This window comes from Lupinus angustifolius, unplaced genomic scaffold (genome assembly GCF_001865875.1).
Source record: "Lupinus angustifolius cultivar Tanjil unplaced genomic scaffold, LupAngTanjil_v1.0 Scaffold_382, whole genome shotgun sequence".
Classification (NCBI taxonomy): domain Eukaryota; kingdom Viridiplantae; phylum Streptophyta; class Magnoliopsida; order Fabales; family Fabaceae; genus Lupinus; species Lupinus angustifolius.
This window is the reverse complement of record NW_017727793.1, coordinates 54,722-80,276: the sequence shown is the minus strand read 5'-3', so window position 1 is coordinate 80,276 and position 25,555 is coordinate 54,722. Positions and strand designations below refer to the sequence as shown.

The following is a 25,555-nucleotide window of genomic DNA, read 5'->3' as shown; positions in this document are numbered from 1 at the left end:
CATCAATACCAAGAGCGAATGTGAGAATGTTCTTTGCCTTTAAATCATATTGTACCTTCTTTTTGTCTTCATCGTTCCATGATGATTTTGGCTTTGTTTCCCTTATACTGTTGATAACAGTGAAGGGTATATATGGCCCTTCTTCAATAACGTTCCATATGTCTAAGTCTTGAGACTCAATAAAGATCCTCATTCTAATTTTCCAGAAATCGTAGCATTCTCCAACAAAGCTTGGAGGGCGGTTGATGTTGGACCCTTCTCCTAGGAATGATCTTGAGGCCATCTTGATGTACGATCGGGTTTTGAGAGTATCTTACTCAAATATAGCTCTGCTACCAATTGTAAGAACAGGATTACAACTAAGAGGGGGGTGAATTAGTTGACTTAAAATTATAGTAACTTTTTCTGCAAAATGTAAGAGTTAATGTGCAGCGGATAATATTGCAGAAAATAAACAAGTATAAATTAAGGAGGAAAAATAAAGGAGAGTACACTAGTATTTTACACTGGTTCACCTTCTTGTCCACCGAAGGCTACGTCCAGTACTCTTGCAACACAAGAGATTTTCCACTAAATATTATGAGTAGTAATTACAAAGTCTCATCCCGAGATCTCTAAGTTCCTTACCCACTCACTAATATTTATACCTTTTTTCCAAATTACTCTATCCCATTTCTATTCACACCCTGTGAAAGAAAGATTATTGCAATGAATGAAGAATTTCAATAATCGGCTTTGGATTGCCTTTACAAGTATGAAATATTATAACACTTGCAATCCAATCAACTCTCTTTGTATGCTTAGTAATAATGCTCAATAGATTTGTAAAACTTTGAAACAATTACTTCGAGTAGCTCTGAAAAATTCTCTTTTGAAAGTCTTAGAATGTTTAAGAATTTAGTGCAAAAGTGTAGAAAAATAGTGAGAGAATTTTTAAGAGTAGTATGAGAGTTATATGAAAGTTGTGTGTTTGTGTTGTGAGAGTTAGAGTCTTTATGTAGAGTTTCCAAACACCCATGGTGTCTTTCTGAAAGTGTATGAGTTATTTGAAGTGAAGAGATTTCACTTGGAGTGAAAACATTTCGTTTTGAAATCTGAAATCTCATGCAATAGTCTTCAGTAATCGATTACTTAAAAACGAATTAGAGTAATTGATTACACATGATTATATAAAAACGAATTATAGTAATCGATTACGCCACTTGATTAATCGGTTACTCAACTTTTGTAAAACTGGTAATCTGTTACTCAAAGGCAGTAATGGATTACTCTAAATAATTTAAAGTTAGATAACTCTTTTTCTCTCACATGTAACTTGTTACTTGAATGAAGTAACCCGTTACACATCATTTCAAAAAATGTTTTAAGTATTTTTAAAGTGTTTCATTATTCTTTAAAAATAGTTTGAGCATTATTACTTTGCATAACTAGGAGTTTTAGGATAGAAGTACCTACAGAGACTTATCTAATTTTCTTGAAGCTTTATTCTTCATTGTCTTTATAAGTATTCTTCCTTTTCTTCTTTTTGGTGATGTTGGTGTCTTCATCAAAACCGTGCCAATGTCAGGAGCAAAGATCTTCTTCACAGGAACATGGAAAAAATCTCATGTTATTAATAGAAGTCTCTTATCTTCATATTTTCTTGCCCCAAGTTGAATGCGCTTTCATTCAAATTTTTATTTCTTCCTCATATTTTCCACCGATGCATTTCCAGAAAACTTCACAACAATTTTAAGACGCTTCTACTGCAATGGCATTCGTAGATAATATTACTGGACCGAACATCTATGACTTAAACAAACCATTTCGGTTTGATGAGACAAATTTCAAACATTAGCAACATAAGATGATATTTTTCCTCACTCTGAGAAAAGTTGCACATGTTTTGAATATCAATGTCCTAACGTTGCTCGAGAAAGTTGAAAAAAAGGATTAACTAGCTATTAATACAACTCTTTGGAATGAAAATGATTAATTTTATGAATTTCATTCTGAATGAGTTGTCAGATGATCTCTATAATTACTACAACTCATATATGTCTGCCAAATTAATTTGGTATGCACTTGAGAAACAAAGAAATTGGCATAGACAGCGAAATTGTGGGAATTTCGAGAATTGACACTGGTAGTCAATATTGAGGGAAAAGAATTGGCACAGATAATTACTACAACTCATATATGAAAATGATTAATTTTATGAATTTCATTCTGAATGAGTTGTCAGATGATCTCTATAATTACTACAACTCATATATGTTTGCCAAATTAATTTGGTATGCACTTGAGAAACAAAGAAATTGGCATAGACAGCCAAATTGTGAGAATTTCGAGAACTGACACTGATAGTCAGTATTAAGGGAGAAGAATTGGCACAGATAGCCATATTCTGGTAGGAATGGCAACGAGGCGGGTCGGGATCGGTTTTGCACATACCCAAACCCGAAATTCAAAACCCGAACTTGAATTCAACGAGGTTGAAAAAAAAATACCATCCCCGAACCCGTCGAATTTCGGGTAACCTGAACCCGAAAAAACTCCGAAAGTTATAAAGTATTAAGGAAAGTATGATATTATTTTCGTGTAATTTTTCTCTAACGTTTATATTTTCTCTTGTATTATTTCATTTCTTTTATGTTTGAAGATCCAATAGTGTGTAAAGTAAAATTAGAAATTAAAAACACTAGGCACATGATAGAAATTTCAATTTTAAATTGAATTGCACTACTTCGGGGCGGGTTCGGGTTAGGGTCTTTGCTATACCAAACCCGAAATTTAAACATCGTTAAATTCAGGTTCGGTTCGGGTGGGTACCCACGTGGTCGATTTTTATTGTCATCCCTATATTTTTGGCATTTCGAGAATTGACACTAGTAGTCAGTATTGTGAGAAAATAATTGACACATGTAGCCATATTGTAAGCATTTCGAGAACTGACACTGGTAGTCAGTATTGTGGGAAAAGAATTGGCACAAGTAGTCATATTGTGGGTATTTCGAGAATTGACACTGGTATCCACATTGTGGAGGGTGTATTCAAGATTGGTTCTTACAGTGCAATAAGAATTTGATAACAGAGATATGAGTTATTTTATCCTGGGGACGACGTGGTTGATACTCTGCTTGCACATTTTGGGCAGTGCTACGAAACATCTTAAAGAGAGCGACCTAGTCGTGACTTAGCCAGTAAGTATTATTTTGTGTCATTTAGAATTGTTGCAAGCAATGGTAACAACACATGCTTATAAGACCTCCAACATTATATGAGACTGAATGTTGGGTGATAAAATTTCATCAAGAGAATAGACTACATGAGCGTAGATTAGAATATTATGTTGGATGAGGAGACACACTAGCTAGATAAGATAGGATTAGAAATAAATGCATCATGAAGAAAGTTGAAGTAGCTCATATTGTAGAAAAGATGTAGAATTGCGTTAAGTGTTTTGAACATGTGCAGAGGAGATTGTTTAAAGCCCTCGTAAAGAGAGTAAACAATATAGAAGCTAGTCCAATTCTTAGAGGAAGAGATAGATCAAAAAATCATGTGGAAATGATAAAGAAAGTCTTCGAGCTCAATATTTTGTAAAAAAACATGGTTCATAATAGAGTATTATGATATCATTTAATTCATATAATCAACCTCATATAGAGGGATAAAGACTTAATTTATTGTTATTGTTTGTAAAAAAATTGAAACAACAAAAGATCATGCATTAGAAGAGTACAAGGGGTGTTAACCGATAACAAATAAGTTAAGAATTGTTTTTAACTAATTTTATGGAATTGTAAATAATGTGTATTTCTTCTGGTAAAGTGCTAAAAAAGTTTAACCTACTTAAATGGTCTTTTAGTTTGACTTAGAAATCAAAATAATAACTTTTACTTTTTAGATACAGATAGTAAATATTATTATTTCTTCCAAGCTATATACGATTAAAGTTGCATTCATTTAATCAGGGTTTACCCGATATCACAATATATTATGCTATTATGCATAAATAAAGAGCTGCACTAAATCAGGCATCATAAAATTCATTGATTTAGTGTTTTAAATTGCTCGTTGCATGTATCACAATTATGGAAAATTGTAGCAAAACGTGGCTGATGTAGCCACAATTACAGTAACATGCTGTTATGGAATTTATTAAAACCACAATAGTATGACTGAAATTATAATCGCATCGTTCAGTTTAAAATAATTCAACTCTTTATTATTTTCCTATTCCTTTGACTGTTTGTATTTTGCTTAGGATCTCATTGTCCTAGGAACATTATAGAAGAAACTCACCATGTGATGCTTCTGTCATTAGTGGGACACAAGCCAGAAAAGTACTATGATTACATAGAATATGCTTTTCATTTCACTTTTCAAAATTGAAATATCTATTATTTTATATATTGACAATGTGTTGTAATATAAAGTACTTGTGAAGTTATTATCTAGTTGGGCCTTTCCATTATAACATTTTTTACACATACATCCAATGTTTTAAATTATCATTATAATCTAGGTGTACATCCAAATTGCGAACAATAGTTGTAAACTATAATATATACAACTATAACTATGATCATGATACCATTTTTTAAGACTACTAAAACTATAATATATCATAACTTTTATCATTCTCCCAAACTTAAATTTTAAACTTCACATGCATCATAATCTTGTTCTCCTTCTCTTGTCTTCTTATAGGCAAAAATGGCTTTGGAAAATTAACATAAGTCATGGTTTGTTGTCAAAATTTGGTAATGGCGTGAACAAATAGAAAATGAGATGATAGCGACTATCAAGCATGCATCCAAGACCAAGAGACAACACATATCCCATTGACATAGAAATAGTCCCTGTGTCAAGCTTTTGCCTTACCCTTATGTACACCTACTTAAAGCACTACTCTTTAATTAACCAAACAAGCTTTTTGTATCAACTATGTATGTAATTTGATAAGTTAAAGTAGTGTTTTAAATTATAATTACGGTTACATTGTATTTACTATAATTGTATGAAAATATAATCAATATGATCACAATTATGCTTATAATAATGTTGTTGAGAATGTAATATTATAGTCACGATTACGGTTGGTGAGTACCCATATTGTTTCAATGGGACTGTCCATTTTGTTAGCACTTCTAGCATCTATTACAATGACATGTTGTCATGGATGGAACTGCTGATGGGAGCAGGCTTAGTTTACCTTCACTGACCTGTCTTAATTATTATGCATTTTCTCACACATATTTTGGAAAATAATATAGGACCCATTCCATTTCCATGAAAACCCAAAAAACCTTTATCTGCCATTATTTTCTATTCAAACCTCACATGATACTTATGTCTGCTTAATTACAGATTGACTCACATGCTTATTATATGGGAAACTGGAGTCTGGAGAGAATATCTATCTAACTTCACTTTTTTACTTTACACAATGCTAGAGTTTCAAGAGCAATGATTAATCTTAATGTTGTTCTTAATAAAATAAGCATATTCTTATTTTGTTTTTCATTGTGTTATTCTTTTTTCTTTTTGTTCTTAAATAAGAACAATTATTAGTTGTTCTTGGCCAAGAGAAAAATATAGATATTATGGGACTAGAAAAAGAATGATATTTACCATTGTAAGAAAAAAATATATGTTGTTCTTTTTTCATGAGAAGTTTCAATAAATTATAAAATAATGTGTGAGATTAAATAAAAAAGAAAATTTTATTTGTTGTTGAAGAAGTTCTATGCAGCTTTTACTCTCCAAGTGCACGGACAAATTAATTTTGAGTATAACATGTATTATTTAAAGATTTATATATAATCATTATATTATGCATAATTTATTTAGATTATTTTTTTTAAAGACTCAATGATGATTAACCAATAACTATGAATATGGATTATATAATAATAGGATATAAAACTTATATACTTTTAATGCATATATTTTTCTCATTAATTTTCCCCTAAACCGATAGGTACCCTGCATCTATAAAAAATAATTATATTTCACCATAGGAATGGTAAGGGGTGGATGGTTTCAGGTATCCTAAACTCATATTAACTTCGATATAAAATATATCCTCTTATCATTTAAATTGATTCTTTACTCTTTATTATTATGTACTTTAATTTGATATTTAATATATAAATTGGATTTGACTTGGGTTAAACATCTGATACTCCTTATATCAATCATAACTCTAAAACCAACATTTGAAATCGGGGAATCCAAACCCAAACTCAGTCAAAGTGGATTTTTTCTTTAAATTTAGGTTGGATTCAAGATAAATTATTCATTAATTAAATAATTAATAATTAAAGTAATTAAATATATAGATAGTTTCAAAAATTAATTTTTTCAATCCTTTATTTTGTTATATTTTTTTATAATTGGATATGCAATGTTTTATTTATTTGTTTTTTAATGCTTTTTGGTCATTTTTTATTCTTTTTCTGAAAATACAATTAAGTTACATATGCTCATAATAACATTATATTGTTGACAATATGCATCATTAACAAAATATAATATTCAAAAACATCATATACTCGTCTAACAATCAAATATAAAAATTATATAAAAAATTAATATAATATAAAGTTACATCACAAAAATAAAAGGGTTTTTAGTTGAGTGGATAATGCATTTTTTTTAAAAAAAAAAAATTGAAGGATAAAATTGATAAGTGAATTATTGAAAGATATTTTCACTTTTTACATGTTACTTCAAGTAGTTTCCAACACTGCAAACTACTTTTTAAAAGCTACAAACTCCCTTTGTTCACTCAATGACTCTGTAAACTTATTAAATGATTTATAACACTACAAACTACATAAAAAGCTACAAGTCAATGTTTTATCCAATAACATTGAAAACATATTTGATATCATACATTCAACAAAACAGAATTTGGTAGGGTCAATCTGAAACAAGTTATTGCTAGTTGTTGTGTATTACAAGTCTATTCAACAAAACTAGCTTGTAGTTATGGGATTACAATTGTAAAGGTAGTTAGAAGCTTGTAGTTATATAATTATCCTATACAATTAGAGAATTTATGTAAAACTTGCTTTTTAAGTTGTTTAAATTTAAAAATAACTAAAAAATACATACAATATTTATTTATTATTTATTAATGAAATAATTGAAAATTGGAGAAATTAAATACATAGATAATTTAAAATCAAAATTTTCAATCAATTATTTTTATATTTTATTTAAAATTGGAGTTTAATATTTTATATATTTGTTTGATTTATAAAACAAAATTGAATGTTTTTTCCTCCTAAAATGTAATTAAGTTGCATAACTTTATAGTATTATTTTATTGTTGATATTATATATCATTAAAAATATATAATATGAAATTAATTTATACACTCATTTAATAATCAAATGCAAGAACAGTATATATCACAAAAATATCTTATTTTGCTGTGAACTTAGCTTGAAGATTGTAGTTGTATAAATATCTTGTTAAAAGCTAATATTACTTTCTAAAGGTTACTTCAAGTAGTTTTCTGAAAAGTATATTTCAAGCGCTACAAACTCCTTTTTAAAAGTTGCAAACTCCATCAATTGATTTTACCAAATGACTCAAGTAATTTATTGATTGAGTCTATCAATTAGAAGCTACAATCTCGTGTTGCCGAACAATACTGAAAGCATATTCGAGCGAATACATCCAACAAAAGACAATTTGTTAGACTCAATGCCTCTGAAACAAGTTACTCCTAGTTCATATGTACTACTAGTGTATTTAGCTGGTTTAGTAAACTAGAGTCGTTCAATAAAATTAATTTTGTAACTAGTTGAAATTTAAAAAAATGACTAAAAAATATTTATAATATTTAGTTAGTTATTTATTAATTCAATATTTATTAATTGGAGTATTATATACCTAAATAATTTAGAATCAAAATTTCCAATCAATTATTTTGATATTTTATTTATAATTGGACATTCATTTTTATTTATTTATTTGAATATTTTGAATATATTTATTCTTAAAAATGGAAATAAATTCCATTAATGTATAATATTATTTTGTTAATGATACTCTACATCATTACAAAATTATTATATGAAAATAATTAATTTAACAATCAAATGCAAGACATCACAAGAAAATATAATGTGAAAACTATTTTACATCACAAAAATAATAAGGTTTTAAAATGAAACTTTTTAAATTTTAAAGAGTAAAATTGATAAGCGAATTATTGAAAATTATTTTTACTTTCTAAACATTACTTTAAGTAAATTTCTGAAAAGTCTATCTCAATCACTACAAACTCTTTTTGTAAAAGTTATAAGCTCTATTGAAATTTTGTCTACCTAACGACTCAAGTAGTTTATTGATCGAGTAAAAAACTACAAGTTATATGAAAAGTTACGACCACATACATTAAACAAAACACAATCTGATAGAATTAATGTCTAAAATAAATTATTTGCTAATTGTTATGTATTATAGGTTTGTTTGACAAAACTAGCTTATAGATGTATGCTTTAGCTTGTAGATGTATGCTTGTAACTTGTAGTTCTATACTTGTAACTTATTTACTTGGTCATTAAGTTACTTGAGTAAGAAAACTACAAGCTAGATGAAAAGATAGAAGCTAGTATTGCCATACCGTAGCGAAAGCATATTCTAGAACATACATTCAACAAAACACAATCTGGTAGGGTCAATGTGTGAAACAAGTTACTGCTAGTTGTCGTGTACTATGTATCTATTTGATAAAACCATCTTGTAGCTTATATATGTGAGATTGTAGTTTTTTTTTGTGAAGGTAGTTGAAAGCTTGTAATTTTATAGGTAAATTATTAAAATAGAGTTGGTCGATAAAATTAGTTTTGTAACTAGTTGAAATTTGAAATATGACTAAAATATACATACAAAATTAATTTAGTTACTTACTAATTAAGTTATTAATAATTGGAGTAATTAAATACATAGATAAATTAAAGTCAAAATTTTCAATCAGTGTTATTAAATCGTACCGGCCATCAAAATGGCCAGGATACTGATATAGTGATATAACAGTTCAACAGGTGGTTCACTAATTAGACCGTATACCAATGAAATTATATATACATATATAATATATAACATTAATATTGAAAAATTAATAAAAAGTCAATATTTTTTATTTTCATTAAAAAATTAATTTTAAATAAAAATTGGCTAGTGAGACTAGTACGATTTAATTGAAAACTAGTCGGTATTATCATTTTGATCAGTTCTAATCGAAATAATTGCACGACAAGTATAATTATTGTACCATACTAGTATTGGAACCGATTGACCAGTTTACTAGTTGAATCAGCCGGCACGGACGAGTTTTTATAATACTATTTTCAATCCATTATTTAAAGTTTATTTAAAATTGGACTTTTAATAATTTTTTAGATTGTTTTGTTTTATTTTATCATATTTAATACAATTGGACGTTCAATGCATAAGTTTATATAGTATTATTTTGTTTATATAGTATCATATTTAATACAATTGGACGTTCAATGTTAAGGGTAGAGCACAATGCGGAAGCACAGGATTGAATCAATTGAGAACAAAAGAGAAGCAAGTAAAGGATAAAGAAAATAACACACAAGATTTAACGTGGAAAAACCCCTCAGTGTGAGAAGAAAAAAACCACGGGCGATCAAGAGCAAAATTCCACTATGTAAAAAAGAAGAGTACAAGAAATCCTCTTATAATGATGAGGACAAATGACAATATTTTTTCTCACAAATACTCTCTCAAATGGAACAAGAATTCTCACCAAGAATGCACTCACAATATATGTGTAAATGAAAGAAATGTTGTGTGTTGTGAAGATGATTTTGAAGCTCTCTATATGTGTCCTTTTATAGGCAAGCAAAGTCTTGGTATCTTGGATATGAAGCATTGGATGCTTGGAAACAAAGCCATAAAAGTGACATAAAATGCCCTTAAAGAGAGCCATAAAATTGTCATAAAATTCTTTTAAGGCATAGTAATGAGAGGCATCTAACAATCTCCACCTTGGCTCGAATTTGATAAGTTGCTCATCGCCAAATAATGCCCCGAAGGGCACTCAAGTGCTGTAGAGACCAACCAAGTCCAAGCAAAGTTGGAACTTGGTATTCGGAAGTGGCTTGGTAAGTATATCTGCTGGATTCTCTGATGTGTGAATCTTTTCCACCATAATTTCACCAATAGCAACAATATCTCGGATAAAGTGACGTTTTATATCAATGTGTTTGGTCTTGTCATGATAACGATTATTCCTGGTCAAATGAATAGCACTTTGACTATCACAAAACACTGTAAGAACACCCTGTATTAGACCAAGTTCATTTACCAAACCTCGGAGCCAAATAGCCTCCTTCACACCCTCCGTTGCTGAAATATATTCTGCTTCAGTCGTAGACAATGCAGCAATGGACTGAAGAAAAGCTTTCCAGCTAATAGCACTATTACAGAGAGTAAAGATGTAACCAGAAAGAGACCTCCTTCTGTCAATATCACCACCATAATCCGAATCAACATAACCTACAACGTCATCAGTTGTAGCCTTGTTTCTGTCAAATACCAAGCCAATACCAGAAGTACCTTTTAGATACCGAAAAATCCATTTTACAGCACTCCAATGATCCTTTCCAGGATTATGCATATATCGACTTACCATGCTAACAGCATATGCTAAATCAGGTCTAGTGCACACCATAGCATACATAAGACTACCAACTGCACTAGCATAAGGAATATGTGACATACGCTCCATCTCTTCCTCTGTATGTGGGCAAAGATCTAAAGATAACTTGAAATGTGCAGCAAGTGGAGTAGAAACAGGTTTACAATTATTCATATTAAACCTTTCAAGCACTCTTTCAATATATTTCTCTTGGGATAAAAACAATTTACCAGCTTGACGATCCCTGTGAATCTCCATACCAAGAATTTTCTTGGCTGCACCTAATTCTTTCATCTCAAACTCATTATTGAGTTGAATTTTCAATTTCCGGATCAAAGACTTGTCACGTGAAGCAATTAGCATATCATCAACATACAGTAACAAGTATATGAATGATTCATTTGGAAATTTCTGGAAATAAATACAGTCATCAAATTGACTCCTGCAATAACCTTGCCCAATCATAAAAGAATCAAACCTCATGTACCATTGTCTGGGAGCTTGCTTAAGGCCATATAATGATTTCTTCAATCGACAGACAAGATGCTCCTTATCAGGAACAATAAATCCTTCAGGTTGTTCCATGTAAATTTCTTCTTCCAGCTCTCCATGTAGAAAAGCTGTCTTTACATCAAGTTGCTCCAACTCCAAATCAAATAAAGCAACAAAAGCAAGCAAAACACGAATAGAAGTATGACGAACAACAGGTGAGAATATCTCATTAAAGTCAATACCTTCCTTTTGATTAAAACCTTTAACAACTAGTCGTGCTTTGCATCTTGGATCTTCAACCCCGGGAATACCGTCTTTCTTCTTATAGATCCATTTACATCGTAATGGTCGTTTGCCTTCGGGAAGCTCTGTCAAAGCCCAAGTACCATTCTTATGAAGACTTTCAATCTCTTCATTCATAGCCACTAGCCACTGTGACGAATCAACACAAGAAACAGCTTCTGTATAGCTGGCAGGTTCAACATCATCATTTACCTCTTGTGCAACTGACATTGCATAAGCAATTAAATTATCACCATCAGTGTATCTAGCTGGCCTTTTAATTAGTCTTCTGGTTCTGTCTCGAGCAATACAATAATCATCTTCTTGCTGATGAATAGGAGAAGTTGTACTGTCATCACAATCAACATAATGATCATCAATGCTAGATTGATTTGTAGAGGAAGATGGAACATCAACATTAGGAACTGTAGGTTTCACTATCAACTCCACCTTCTCGCTAGTACCCTGCAGATTACCTGTACTAGTAGAAGAAGACACAATAGATTGTTTTCCAGAAGATAAAAATGCATCCTCATTAAAAGTCACATCTCTGCTAAGAATTAATTTCCGTGACTTTGCATCAGAATACCATAAGCGATATCCTTTAGACTCAGATGCATAACCAAGAAATATGCACTCAACAGCTCTTGGAGCTAATTTACCATCATTAACATGTGCATAAGCAGGACATCCAAAGATTCTTAAGTTAGAATAATCAACAGGATTACCTGACCAAATTTCTTCTGGGATTTTGAAATCAAGTGCTGAATGTGGAGAACGATTAACCAGGTAACAAGCAGTAGATGCTGCTTCAGCCCAAAATTCACGCCGATGCCATAACCCAGCATTTGAGAGCATACAACGAACTCTCTCAAGTAGAGTCCTGTTCATCCGTTCTGCAACACCATTTTGTTGAGGATTTCTTGGAATAGTTTTGTGTCTAGCAATACCATTTTTTGTGCAGAACTCATTAAAATCACCATTGCAGAACTCTAATCCATTGTCTGTTCTAAGCTTCTTCACTTTCTTCCCTGTCTGGGTTTCAACAAGAGTTTTCCACTTCTTGAAAGTGGAGAAAGTCTCATTTTTATGCTGCAGAAAATAAACCCAAACTTTGCGAGAAAAATCATCAATGATGGTCATCATATAGCGACATCCTCCATGAGAAGGAAATTTAGAAGGCCCCCAAAGGTCAGAATGAATATAATCAAGAATACCTTTGGTACGGTGAGTTGCAGTGGAGAAACTAACCTTTTTCTGTTTCCCAAAAACACAATGTTTACAAAAATCCAATTTACCAATGCCATGTTTACCAAGATGACCTTGTTTGCTTAGAAGGTGCATACCTTTTTCACTCATATGGCCCAGGCGCATGTGCCATAATTTGGTAATGTCATTATCATGCATTGAAGAAGATACAGCTGTTGAACCTGTCACAACAGAACCTTGCAAGACATATAAACTACCAATCCGGTTAGCTTTCAATAATACCATAGCACCTTTCAATACCTTTAGAACTCCACCTTCAGCTGAATACCTACACCCGAGAGACTCTAGGGTGCCAAGAGAAATTAAGTTCCGCTTCAAATCTGGAATATAGCGGACATTAGCCAAGGTTCTGACAACACCGTCATGAGCCTTGATCTGAATAGTACCTATTCCTGCAACTTTGCATTGGGTATCATTGCCCATCAAAACAACACCACTGTCAACATGTTCAAAAGTGGTGAATAAGTCCTTATAAGGACACATATGAAAAGTACATCCAGAATCAAGAATCCATTCTGTTTTACTCCTATTATTATAAGAGACAACAGATAAAAGAATATCACCGTCAGAATTGGCTTCAATATTAGCAGCTTCAGAGGATTGTTGAAATTTTCCCTTATCTTGTTTTTCTTGTTTTTTCTTTAAGATAAAACAATCAGGAATGTCATGCCCCGGTTTCTTGCAATAGCGACAAGTTTTGTTGGATTTGCGACCTCTGGATTTGGATCTGAACTTTTTATAATTGGTACTCCCTTTTTCTTGAGTTCTACCTCGAACACTTAAGCCCTCACCCTTGTCCACAGAATTAACTTCAAGATCAAATTTTTCTTTGGACAATAAATTAGATTTAACATCTTCAAAGGATAAGGTATCATTATTTCCATACAACATGATTTCTTTGAAGTGCTTATAGGTAGAAGGTAAAGAGACAACCAACAAAACAGCTTTGTCTTCATCTTCAATATTAATATCAATATTTTGCATATCCATAATAATAGAATTAAACTCATCAAGATGAGTTTGAATAGGAGTACCTTCAACCATACGAATGGTGTATAACCGTTCTTTGAGACGAAGCTTGTTTGCGAGGCTCTTGGTCATGTATAAAGTTTCTAACTTCAGCCACAAAGCCGCAGCGGTTTCTTCATTGGCAACCTCACGAAGAACCTCCTTCGACAAACAAAGTTGAATTGTTGAAAGCGCCTTTTCATCCAACTCGTCCCATTGATCATCGGTCATGGAAACTGGTTTCTTTGACTTCCCATCTAAAGCTTTCTTTAATCCGCTCTGGATAAGAACGGCCCTCATTTGGACTCGCCAAATAGAAAAGCTAATTTTGCCATCAAACTTCTCAATGTCAAATTTTGCAGACATTTTGAAATTCTCAATTTAGTAAGAGCTCTGATTCCACTTGTTAAGGTTAGAGCACAATGCGGAAGCACAGGATTGAATCAATTGAGAACAAAAGAGAAGCAAGTAAAGGATAAAGAAAATAACACACAAGATTTAACGTGGAAAAACCCCTCAGTGTGAGAGGAAAAAAACCACGGGCGATCAAGAGCAAAATTCCACTATGTAAAAAAGAAGAGTACAAGAAATCCTCTTATAATGATGAGGACAAATGACAATATTTTTCTCACAAATACTCTCTCAAATGGAACAAGAATTCTCACCAAGAATGCACTCACAATATATGTGTAAATGAAAGAGATGTTGTGTGTTGTGAAGATGATTTTGAAGCTCTCTATATGTGTCCTTTTATAGGCAAGCAAAGTCTTGGTATCTTGGATTCCAAGCATTGGATGCTTGGAAACAAAGCCATAAAAGTGAATGCATAAGTTTATATAGTATTATTTTGTTGTTGATACTATACCTCATTAAAAAAATATAATATGAAAATAATTTATATACTCATCTAACAATCAAAATCAAGAATAATATATACATAAAATATCCAATGCAAAAAATAATTTATACATTAGGGAAATAATAGGGTTTGAAGGATAAAATTAGTAAATAGATTATTGGAAGCTACTCTCATTTTCTAAACGTTACTCATAGTAGTTTTAAAAAAAATAGATTTCAAACTGTTCAAACTCTTTTTAAAAGCTACAAAGTTCTTTAAGTTTAAAAGCCTACTAAAGTCATTCATTTTACAAAAATAGGAGACTTTGTAGCTTTCAACAAAAGATTATAGTATATATCACATTTCTTGATATTAAGATTATAGTTGAGAATGTTAACTTTTTATGTAAAATTTTTGTTTATAAATATTAGTATTTTAACCATGAGAAACGTAATTTTTAAATTATGGTAATTAAATATAAAAAATAATTTTTACACTACTCAAACAGTTTAAAAAACATTTTCGCAGAAATATATTGGAACATAAAATTGATTTTATTATAATCAATTATATTAATAATCAATTCTACAAACAATGAATTATTGCAGTAAGCTATTTTAACTCATAATTTTAACACATTCTCCATAATCATTTTATTCTTTTATTTTATAGCAGATTTTCTTTATTTATTGTCTAATCCTATTTAAAAGCTTAAAATGCACAAAAACTTACTTGTACATAGATACTTGTGTACCCAAAACATTAAAAATTAATTAGTGCTTGTAATGGTAGAAATATATAAGTAGGTAAGTATTGAGCGAGTCCTTTAACTCAATTTGTAGAGCTATCGAGCATTAAGTAAGAGCCTCAAACAAACAAAGAAAATAGGGAAACCAATAAAGCGTTTAGAGGTGTAAGACCTTCTTAGATCCTCAGAATAACCAAAATGTTAAAAGTTTAATTCCTATAAATGATATTTATTGGGAGAGGTAGTCACGCACCCTAAAAGAAATTAGGAGATATATTGGTAAGACCAAAAAAACAAAATAGGGAAAAATGATGTCTCCCTATAAATAAAAAAATAAGCATTCAGTGCCATAATTCTTTTCAGTTTTGAGTAGGGTAGGTAGCTAAAAAATAATTGAAATTTGTTAAATAACTAAAAAAATACATGCAATATTATATTTACAAGTTGTTTATTTACTAATGACTTACATAATCTATAATTTAGTTGTATATGTTTTGATATTTAAGATTATTACATAATTTGAAAATTCTTTAAATGATGTAAAGATTTTGCAATTTAACTAAAATAATCATTCAATTCACATCGTAACTACATTTAATGTGAAGTGAAAATTAGAAAAGTAAATATAAATAGGGATATAGTTGAAAAATAAAGTAGTGTATTCAGTTTTTAAAAATTATTATTTTTAAATAACATAAAAAAGTTAAAAAAAATGATGTGCAATAGATACAACAAAATGATAGGTATGGTTCCCTGGAAATTATATTTCCAATGCTTACTGTGGTACATTATTACAGCCAAGTGTGTTTGGAACTTGTACAATAAATATTTGTAAGGGTTTTTGTTACCTGTTTTCTCGAGGATAATGGTTGATAGATATAAAAGGATAATGTATTTTATGAAAAATTGATCTGAACATTGGTATATTTCGTTTTTGATGGAAAAGTATGGGTCTATAAAATAATGTATTTATCTTTAGAGTAATAATAAATCAGGAAACCGTGTTTTAATGTTTATTCATAAGACACAAGTTACAACCTATATGTTAGTGCAAAAAATAAAAAATGCAACATAGGAACCAATGTTGGCCAACAAAGTACAAAAATAATCACAACACCGAAAGCACTTTCACAGCTTAAACTTGTGCTATTTAATATCATCATGTCTTTTGGATCAGAAAGTTGTTCAATGTTAATTAATAGGATCTGCATCGTTGAAGTATACCTACCTATTCAAATTAATAGGATCCACATAGTTGAAGTTATACCCGCCTATCGTCATGTTTATTGTAATCACAGAAATTTGTGGGAAAATGTTACCAATACCACCATAATATTGATCATAATATTATCGTGTTGACTCCCAAACAGTATATTACAGTCACAATTATAATTGCAATTGAAATCACGGGTGGAACAATTTGTTCCATAAAATCATAACGATGGAGCTAAATGCAGGTTACAACTAGTAGCATTAGAGGGACACTAGAACATAAAATCTGGGGAGAACACAAAACATCATAACATCATCAAGTATGTTATAAGAGAATAATGTATCCCCTTGTACCAGGAGTTAACTTATCTCATTCAACCAGTGAAAGTATGACACATATACTATTTTTTTTAGTTTTAGCAATATTTTTATAGAAAATGATTAAATATAACACATGTCATAATTTTATTAGTTGAAGAAGATAACTTATCGCATTATATAGTAATATATTTTATTCTCATGTTATAACTATAACCATTAAAATGGGTCCTGTCAAGCCCACAATATCCTATAACCTATATATATATATATATAGGAGGGGAGGGGAGGGGTCAAATTTAATAATATAACTAGCAAGTTTCCAGTGTATTACTATGCATGCTATTTTTTTGTTCCATGATTAAGACATATATTATATGTGTATTTATATGGTTAATAACACATATGTTACTTGTGTATTTGCATGGTAAAAAACACACATGTTATCCATGCATTCATATTGTTAAGAACACACATGTGATCCATGCACTCACATGGTACAAAACACACATGTTACCTATATATTTGCATTGCTAAGAACACACATGTTACTTATGCATATGTATAGTTAAAACACACATGTTACCTGTTTTTGCATTATTAAGTACATGTGTTACTCGTGTATTTGTCTCTTCAAACACATATGGAAAACAAATAACAATTTTGAATTTGAATTTTTTAATAAAAATAGGAAACTGAAACATAATACCATATGACTTTTTTTAAAATAAATATTTTGAAAGTTGTAGAAAATGAAATGACTTTTTTAATTTTAAATTTGATTTTTTTAAATGAAAACAGGGACATCAAATCGTGATACTATATGAATTTTTTATATTAAAATATATATTTAAAAGTTACAAAAAAAATTTAATTTTGAATTTGATTTTTATAATTATAACAGGAAAAATTAAAATACAAAGAATCTAAATTGTAATATTAAAATTCAATGAGAAAGTAACACAAAGCTTTGATGGGGTGAAAGTAAAATAATTCTTAGAGCAGTACATGTTTTTTTTTGTTGAAATTATTAAGAAATACAATAATAGATTTAATATTACTATATTTTTAAGGAAAGGAATATATAGTATAGTCATCATAGATAAATATTCAATTACATATTTTTTGCTTTGAAATTATTAAGAAATGCGATAATAGATTTAATATTATTATATTATTATAATAAGGAAAATAAATATATAATGTGAAAACGTACACATGAAGAAGGTGAAACCATTTTGGAGGAAAAAATGAATGAGAAGTTGACATGTGACAATAAATAATGTGGAATGACTTTTTTATTATATAATAATAGTAAATAAATGTTTTTTGTTTTGAAATTATTAAGAAATGTAATAATGAATTTAATATTACTATATTTTTATAGTAAGGAAAGGAAATATATAGTATAGTCATCATAGTTAAATATCTGATGACATATTTTTTGTTTTGAAAATTATTAAAAAATGTAATAATGAATTTATTATTATATTATTATAATAAGGAAAAGAAATATATGGTGTGAAAATATACACACGAAGAAGGTGAAATTATTTTTGAGGGAAAAATGAATGAGAAGTTGACATGTGACTATATATAATATAAAATGATTTTTTTTTATTATATAGTTAATAGATATTATTATAACAATAGATAGTAAACAAAATCAAATAAAAAGAACATGGTGAGTGCGAAATAATTATAATGGATGCATCCAATGAGTGTGAAGTAATTGATTTATACCTCCAATTAGGGGTGAGCATGAGCAAGGTTGGGATGTGTTAAGGTTTGTCCTTACCAGAGCATAAATGTTGCCGGATCATTTTTTGAACCCGGACTCAAAGCTAACCGACCCTACATATTGACCGGATCAACCTTTAAATTCGATTCGACACTAGACCCGATTAAATATAATGCATATTCATTTTATATAAAGACGTTGCAATATTATTTATTATTATGAATATGAAATTTAACATATAAAATGATGTATGTTATATATTATTAATCATGTATATATGATAAATAATTAAAGAATCAATGATACTTTTAACCAAAAAAATATCATTACTATGTGATAAGACGAGTCGGGTCATGCTTGCTCCCTGCTCAACCCTAAATATTGTTCAGATCGATTTTTTTAACCCGGTCCTAGATCCGATGAGACCTGACCCTATTGGGATCCAATCATGATTGGACTATGCTAGGTGAGCGGATAGGGTCGGATCCTGCTCACCCCTACCTCCGATCAACCTTTAATGAGTAATCATACGAAAAGAACTCAGTCAACCTTTAGCAAATAATCATAAAGAATAAAGTTGTAGCCCAAATTAGAACCGTCGTTTTTTAGTTTGGCCACGTTTATTTTACATCTGGACTAACCTAGACGGGTTTAGGGATACCCATTTTGTTAATTTTTAAGAAGATTTAAATGCATCATCTAAGACAAAAACAATTATATTTTGTTGTTGTCCATTACTATTGTCCACTACTGCTGCTGTTTTTATGATTCTATTTTTTTTGCTGTTAGTTGTTGTTTATGTGTAGCTAGCTGTTGTTGTTGTTATTTTTGTGCTGCTATTTCTGTTTTTTTTTTCTGTGTGTTTTTATGTTGTTAACGTAATTGTGATATGTTGTTATTGTTTTTGATGTTTTGTTGTTGTTATTGTCTAATTTAAAGTTCAAAACTATGAAATTTATTCTGTTTATGAAAATTTCTAATACTCATACTAAATTTAATTATTACAAACCAGTGTATTTTATTTTTAGAAGTTTTAGGGATGGTCTGAATATGTTCGTTATAAGAAAAGTTTAGATATCATTTTAATCATATGAATATAAGTTTGACTGGATCCGCTACAAAAATCCACTTAGTAGCCGATTTTGAAAAGCTCTAATTATAAAAATATGTATCACAACAAAGTTTATGGCAATGTATAATGTATTTATTTTATCACTAAAACCTCATTCACAGATGACATATTGAAAATTACAATATCAACAGTGCAAGTTGCCTATCATGCACATAAGAATATATGAGATAAAAATGTATGCATCCAAAATATATGAGTTGAGTTTTATAGACTATCATTGTATCATTCATCATTTATATTTAATCATGATTGACTCTTCAAAAAAATAATTTAAATAAGAAAGATCATAAAATATAGTAAAGATACATTGTCCACAAGTAATCTTAGCTTAGGCATGAGTATTAAGTTGAGATCTTCCATTTTTGATGTAATTGAAATTAATATTTCAAATTCTAACTTCAGGTAATGTAGATGGATTTGTTTGTAACGTGGGTAGGTTGGCAAGTCATTGTGACTTGTGAGGGAGTGTTTAAAGATACTGCTGGCTTTGTGAAGAATCTTAGGTCATTTTTTTTGATCAGCAATCTTAGGTCTTCTTCTGTTATGATGGGATGATTGAACTCTGTGGAATCATTACTAATTTAGTTTGCTTGGGGTAAAAGTTTTCAAGAGATTTAGAGGGTCGGCATTTGGGGCTGTGCTGCAAGTATATAACACATGAACCATAATTAATAGAATCCTGAATATTTTTATCTCTATGTGATAATTATGATATTGTTTGTATACTTTAAAAAAACAATTATATTGTCAATTATTATTACTCTATGCATAAGTTCATCTAATGTTTTATTAGTTGTAGTGATCATTGTTTTATATTATCGTATAGTTGGTGTATAATTGTAATAAGGGTCTGACCTGAAGTAAAAAAGATACAAGATTATTTAACATTCATTAAGAAGATGAAAATATAAAAATATATTGGACTACAATTCTTCGATAAGTAACAATAATCGAGCAAAAAAAGAAGATATATGTTTCATTCTCATGATTTAGGTGAGACATCTTTTGTTCAAAATTTATTTTAAAATTATACATAATTAAATTATTTTGATACATAGTGCATAGTCATTTGTTTTAAGTCCTCAATTTCGTTCAATCTTCAATGTTCAAGCTTCAAAAAGTTAAATTAGGGATTGTCACGCCCCGATTTTTGGCTGCACAACTTTATTAGAGTCGCCACTATATTTTATGGTTAAAAATGTAGAATTTTTTTTAGCCCAATCGCATTGGGCTTTGGAATTTTGAAATCCAGGTTCGGGAGTCGGTTACGGAATAGGGAAGGTATTAGCACCCTATCCGTCCGCCTTAAGCAGTACCCCTCACTAAATTATATGGCTTATATTATACTATTAAGTGTCATTTTGTGAATGAAATGTATATGATTTTGGGCACTTAGTGTGTAGTCATGATGCAAATTGTGTACAACTTCCAAGAATTTAGTTAATTTTATCTTGTTTAGGAACTTACATGTGTTTATGTCAATTGCAGAATAAGAAACATGGGAAAGAGGAGAAAAATGAGAAGTTTGGGGTTTGTGAACACTGCACCTCTCACTTGAGCCACAACCAAGCCCAAGCAGGAAGAATGCCCCTCGCCCAAGCGAGGGGACTGTTGCTCAAGCGACAAATGGAGGAAAAAATGCTCAAATCCCTACCTGTCCCTCACCCAAGCGAGTGACTGTCGTTCAAGCGACATTTGAAGAAAAAAGGTCCTCGCCCAAGCGAGAGCACCTTCCCAAGCGAGGTGTTCATGGTTGAAAGTGACCATTTCTCTCGCTCAAGCGAGAATCCCTAGCTTGAGCGAGAGACCGGAAGTCTGGAACAAAAATAAGCAGTTACGAAAATCAAAAGAGGTTATCCAACTATTTTCCAAGCTTTTTCCACATGAATTTAGAGAGAGAAACACTTGAGAGGAGGAGAGAAGTCAGGGGGACAACTTTAGATCTATAATTTCTTGTAATTTCTCTTGATAAGAGTGTTTTAATGGCAAGGATGAGTGGCTAGTTTTGCAGTATTGGGATTGAAAATGCAATATTCTTACCTTTGTACTCATAGATTCAATTCTTTAATGTATTTAGTTATTTGATTTTGGGAAATTTATCCCGCGCTTAATGCTTGAATTTACTTTGTTACTGAATTCTTGGTCTTAGATCCAAGTTTAATTGGGAAGTTGAACTTGGTATTGAATCTGGTTTATCTTCCTTGATACATCATTGCTCTAGGAATGAACAATGATGTACGAATTGCTTTTACATTAAACTTAAGGCTTGATAATTGGTTAAATATCCAAGGAATTGGTATTTGAGTAATTATCTAAGGATTTGGTACTCAATGAATTGATTCGAAGTAAATGTGCATCAAAATTTGTAATTTCACAAATTATGCGGAATTGAATATAAGGATTGCAAAAGGAAAGAAAGAAGAACTTCAATCCCAAATCATTTAATTTCATAGTTTAACTTTTACATTTTTGCAATTTTATTAAAAAAACCAAACGAATATCAAAATCTTAAATCTTGTAAATATATACTCAATCTACTTCTTTAAGAATTAGTACAAATCCACTCTGCTATCTGAGAATGATATCTCAGTATTTACTGGATTTGCTACTTGAACGATACAACTCATTTGCCGTACCAAAAATACCAACAAGTTTCTGGCACCGCTGCCAGGGAGCAATGAACGATTTATATTAGTTTTATACTGAGTTTATTTAGTATTGTGAATACTTATTTTTTTTTAGTATAATTAACCTTTGTGCTAACCCTTGTTGTAGTCTTCTTATTTTTGATTTTGTGAGGTAATGCTACTGAAGAACAGTTAAAGTTTAATCCAGAAATTGAGAAGTCAGCCAAGAGTAATTGAAAGAAGGCAAAGGAGAAGATGAAGCAGGGCAATCAAGAAGCACATTGAAGCTTTGAACAATCAACAATTTCAGAGCCTCAATTAGACAAATGGAGAATGCCAATAATTCCACTAGGAATAATGAGAGGCATAATCCTCCAAGGAGGACATTAGGCGAGTATGCTATGTACCAAAGTCCACGACATTATTCAAGCATTGTCATTCCACATGCCGAAAGGATAGTGGAGATCAAGCCCACATATTTGAATTTGGTCAGTGCTCACCAGTTTACAAGGAAAAATTATGAAGATCTGTATGCTCATCTGGATAATTTTTATAAGCTGGTGGCGAGAATAGGGTACAATGACGAGAGGGAAACTGCATATATGATGCTCTTTCCATTTTCTCTCGTTGGTAAAGCTATGAAATGACTAAAATCTCACCCTACCCAAAGCTTAACCAATTGGAGTGATTTCGAATCCAAGTTTTTAACAAGATTCTTCCCACCAAATAGATATGTGCACGCCAAGTTTGAAATATGAACTTTCATACAAGGTATAGAAGAGGCATTCTATGAGGTTTGAGAACGTTTCTAGATGTTGTTGAGGAAATGTCCCAACCATGGATTCGAAGATGTGGACCAGCTGAATATATTTTGTAATGGTTTGAAACCAGAGACAAAGATGATACTAGATGTCACAGCATGTGGCACTATGATGGCTATTGATGCTGAGCAAACCACTAGGATTATAACTGCTTTATCTTCAACAAATAGGCAGACTCAACACAACAGGAGGACAATACAGAAAAGGGGGGTGTTAGATCTGAACACTTATGATTCTATTCTAGCTCAGAATAAGATTCTAACACAACAGATTGAGGCACTCACTAAACATATATCAAAGCTGCCTCAACAACTAAATGTGGTACAAACTCCTTCGATTGATCAACCAGTGTTACGCTTCTATCAGAAATCTAGAGAGGCAGGTGAGACAATTGGGAAAATAAATGGCAGAACAACATTCAGATCATCAACAACTTTATGCTAATACTCAAACCAAACCTAAGGAACACTGTAAATCTATCACTACTAGAAGTGGGAAGGTAATTGGTAGGGGTATTGGTAAAAATCTGGCGGTTGAGGAGGAAGTCATTAAGGAAACAGAGGCTAAGAAATGAGATAATGTAATCAGAGAAGCACAAAATGATGAAAATGTACAGAAAGAGGAAGGAGTTGTAAACAAGGAGGAATCAATGAAGGATAATAATGACAAGAGGAAGAGTGATCTGCCTCAACTGAAGGATCTCCCTTATCCCAAGAAACCTTCTAAAAAGATAAGGAAAGACAATACAATAGGTCCATGGATTTATTCAAGAGCCTACAGATCAACATTCCCTTCATGGAAGCTATGGAACAAATTCCAACATATGCAAAGTTTATGAAGGATTTGTTGACAAAGAAAAGAAAGTTTTCAGAAGAAACAGTGACATTAGAAGCTAGATGTAATGTAATTATTCAGAAGTCTTTACTTGAGAAGACTAAAGATCCATGCAATTTTAAAATACCTACCACTATAGGTGAGTTATTTGTGGGGAAGGCACTGCTTGATTTGGATGCTAGTATTAATCTGACGCCCATGTCCATGTTAAAAAGGATTGGGGATCTAGAGATAAAGCCTACCAGAATGACACTGCAACTCACTGACAGATCAGTGAAGTACCCATATGGAGTTGCCGGAGATGTTTTGGTCAAGGTGGATAAATTAGTGTTCCCTCTAGATTTCGTCATAATGGAGAATGAAGAGGACACTGAAGTTTCTCTAATTCTGGGCAGACCCTTCATGAAGACTGCTCAGGTGATCATTGATGTGGATGATGGTAAGTTGAAAGTGAGAGTACAAGATCAAGAATTGAATTTTAATGTATTTGAGACAATGCAACATCCAAAGGACAAGCAACATTGCTTTAGAGTGGATGTTATTGAGGAATTATACATGCTTGATGACATTCACCTGAGTAGAAGTAGTCCATTAGAAAAAGCTTTGAGAAGAGAAATTGAAGAAAGCAATACAAATGATAAAAAGATGATTGAGACATATATGATAGAGTTGGATGCATCCCGAGAGGTTGCATCTGATCAGAACCACAAGAAGGAACTGGTCAAAGATAAGGAAATTGAGATTCCGAAGGTGGAGCTGAAACTAATTTCTTCACATCTTAAATATGTGTTTTTGGAAGACGGAGGAAAGAAACCGGTCATAATCAGTAGCACATTATCATATGCAGAAGAAAAACAACTAATAGATGTGCTGAAGAAAATTGTAAGGGCTATAGGTTGGATATTGTATGATTTGCATGGAATAAGTCCTTCTTATTATATGCACAAAGTTCTTATGGAGAAAGATTATAGAGGTAGCTCAACCTTAGAGACGTCTCAATTCAACAATGAAGAAAGTAGTGAAAAAATAGGTGATGAAACTATTGCATGGATGGATGGTTTATCCCATATCTGAGAGCACATGGGTGAGTTCGGTTCAAGTGGTCCCGAAGAAGGGAGGAATGATTATGGTAAAGAATGAGAAAAATGAGCGGACTCCTATGAGAACAGTCACATGCTGGCAGATGTGCATTGACTATAGAAAGCTGAACCAAGCCACCCGGAAGGATCATTTTCTTCTGCCATTCATGGATGATTGAAAGTCCGGCTGGACAAGCATTCTATTGCTTTTTGGATGGGTACTTAGGATAGAATCAGATTACTATGGATCCAGATGATCAAGAAAAGACAACTTTCACATGTCCTTTTGGCATCTTCGCATATAGGAAGATGCCATTCGGACTGTGCAATGCACTAGCCACATTCCAAAGGTGCATGTTAGCTATCTTTTCTGATCTGGTGGAGTGTTGTATTGAAGTATTCATGGATGAATTTTCAGTCTTTAGATCCTCATTTGAGGGCTATTTATTTAGCAAACTTGGACATCATGCTGAGGCGA

General features: G+C 31.3%; 1 protein-coding gene across 1 annotated transcript; it reads left to right on the top strand.

Moving 5' to 3' along the window:
* Window positions 1-23,920: 23,920 nt before the first annotated feature.
* LOC109341151 lies at window positions 23,921-25,072 on the top strand. Its single transcript, XM_019578991.1, has one exon. The coding sequence runs from the start codon at window positions 23,921-23,923 to the stop codon at window positions 25,070-25,072; it is 1,152 nt and encodes a 383-aa protein (XP_019434536.1).
* The last annotated feature ends 483 nt before the right edge of the window (window positions 25,073-25,555 follow it).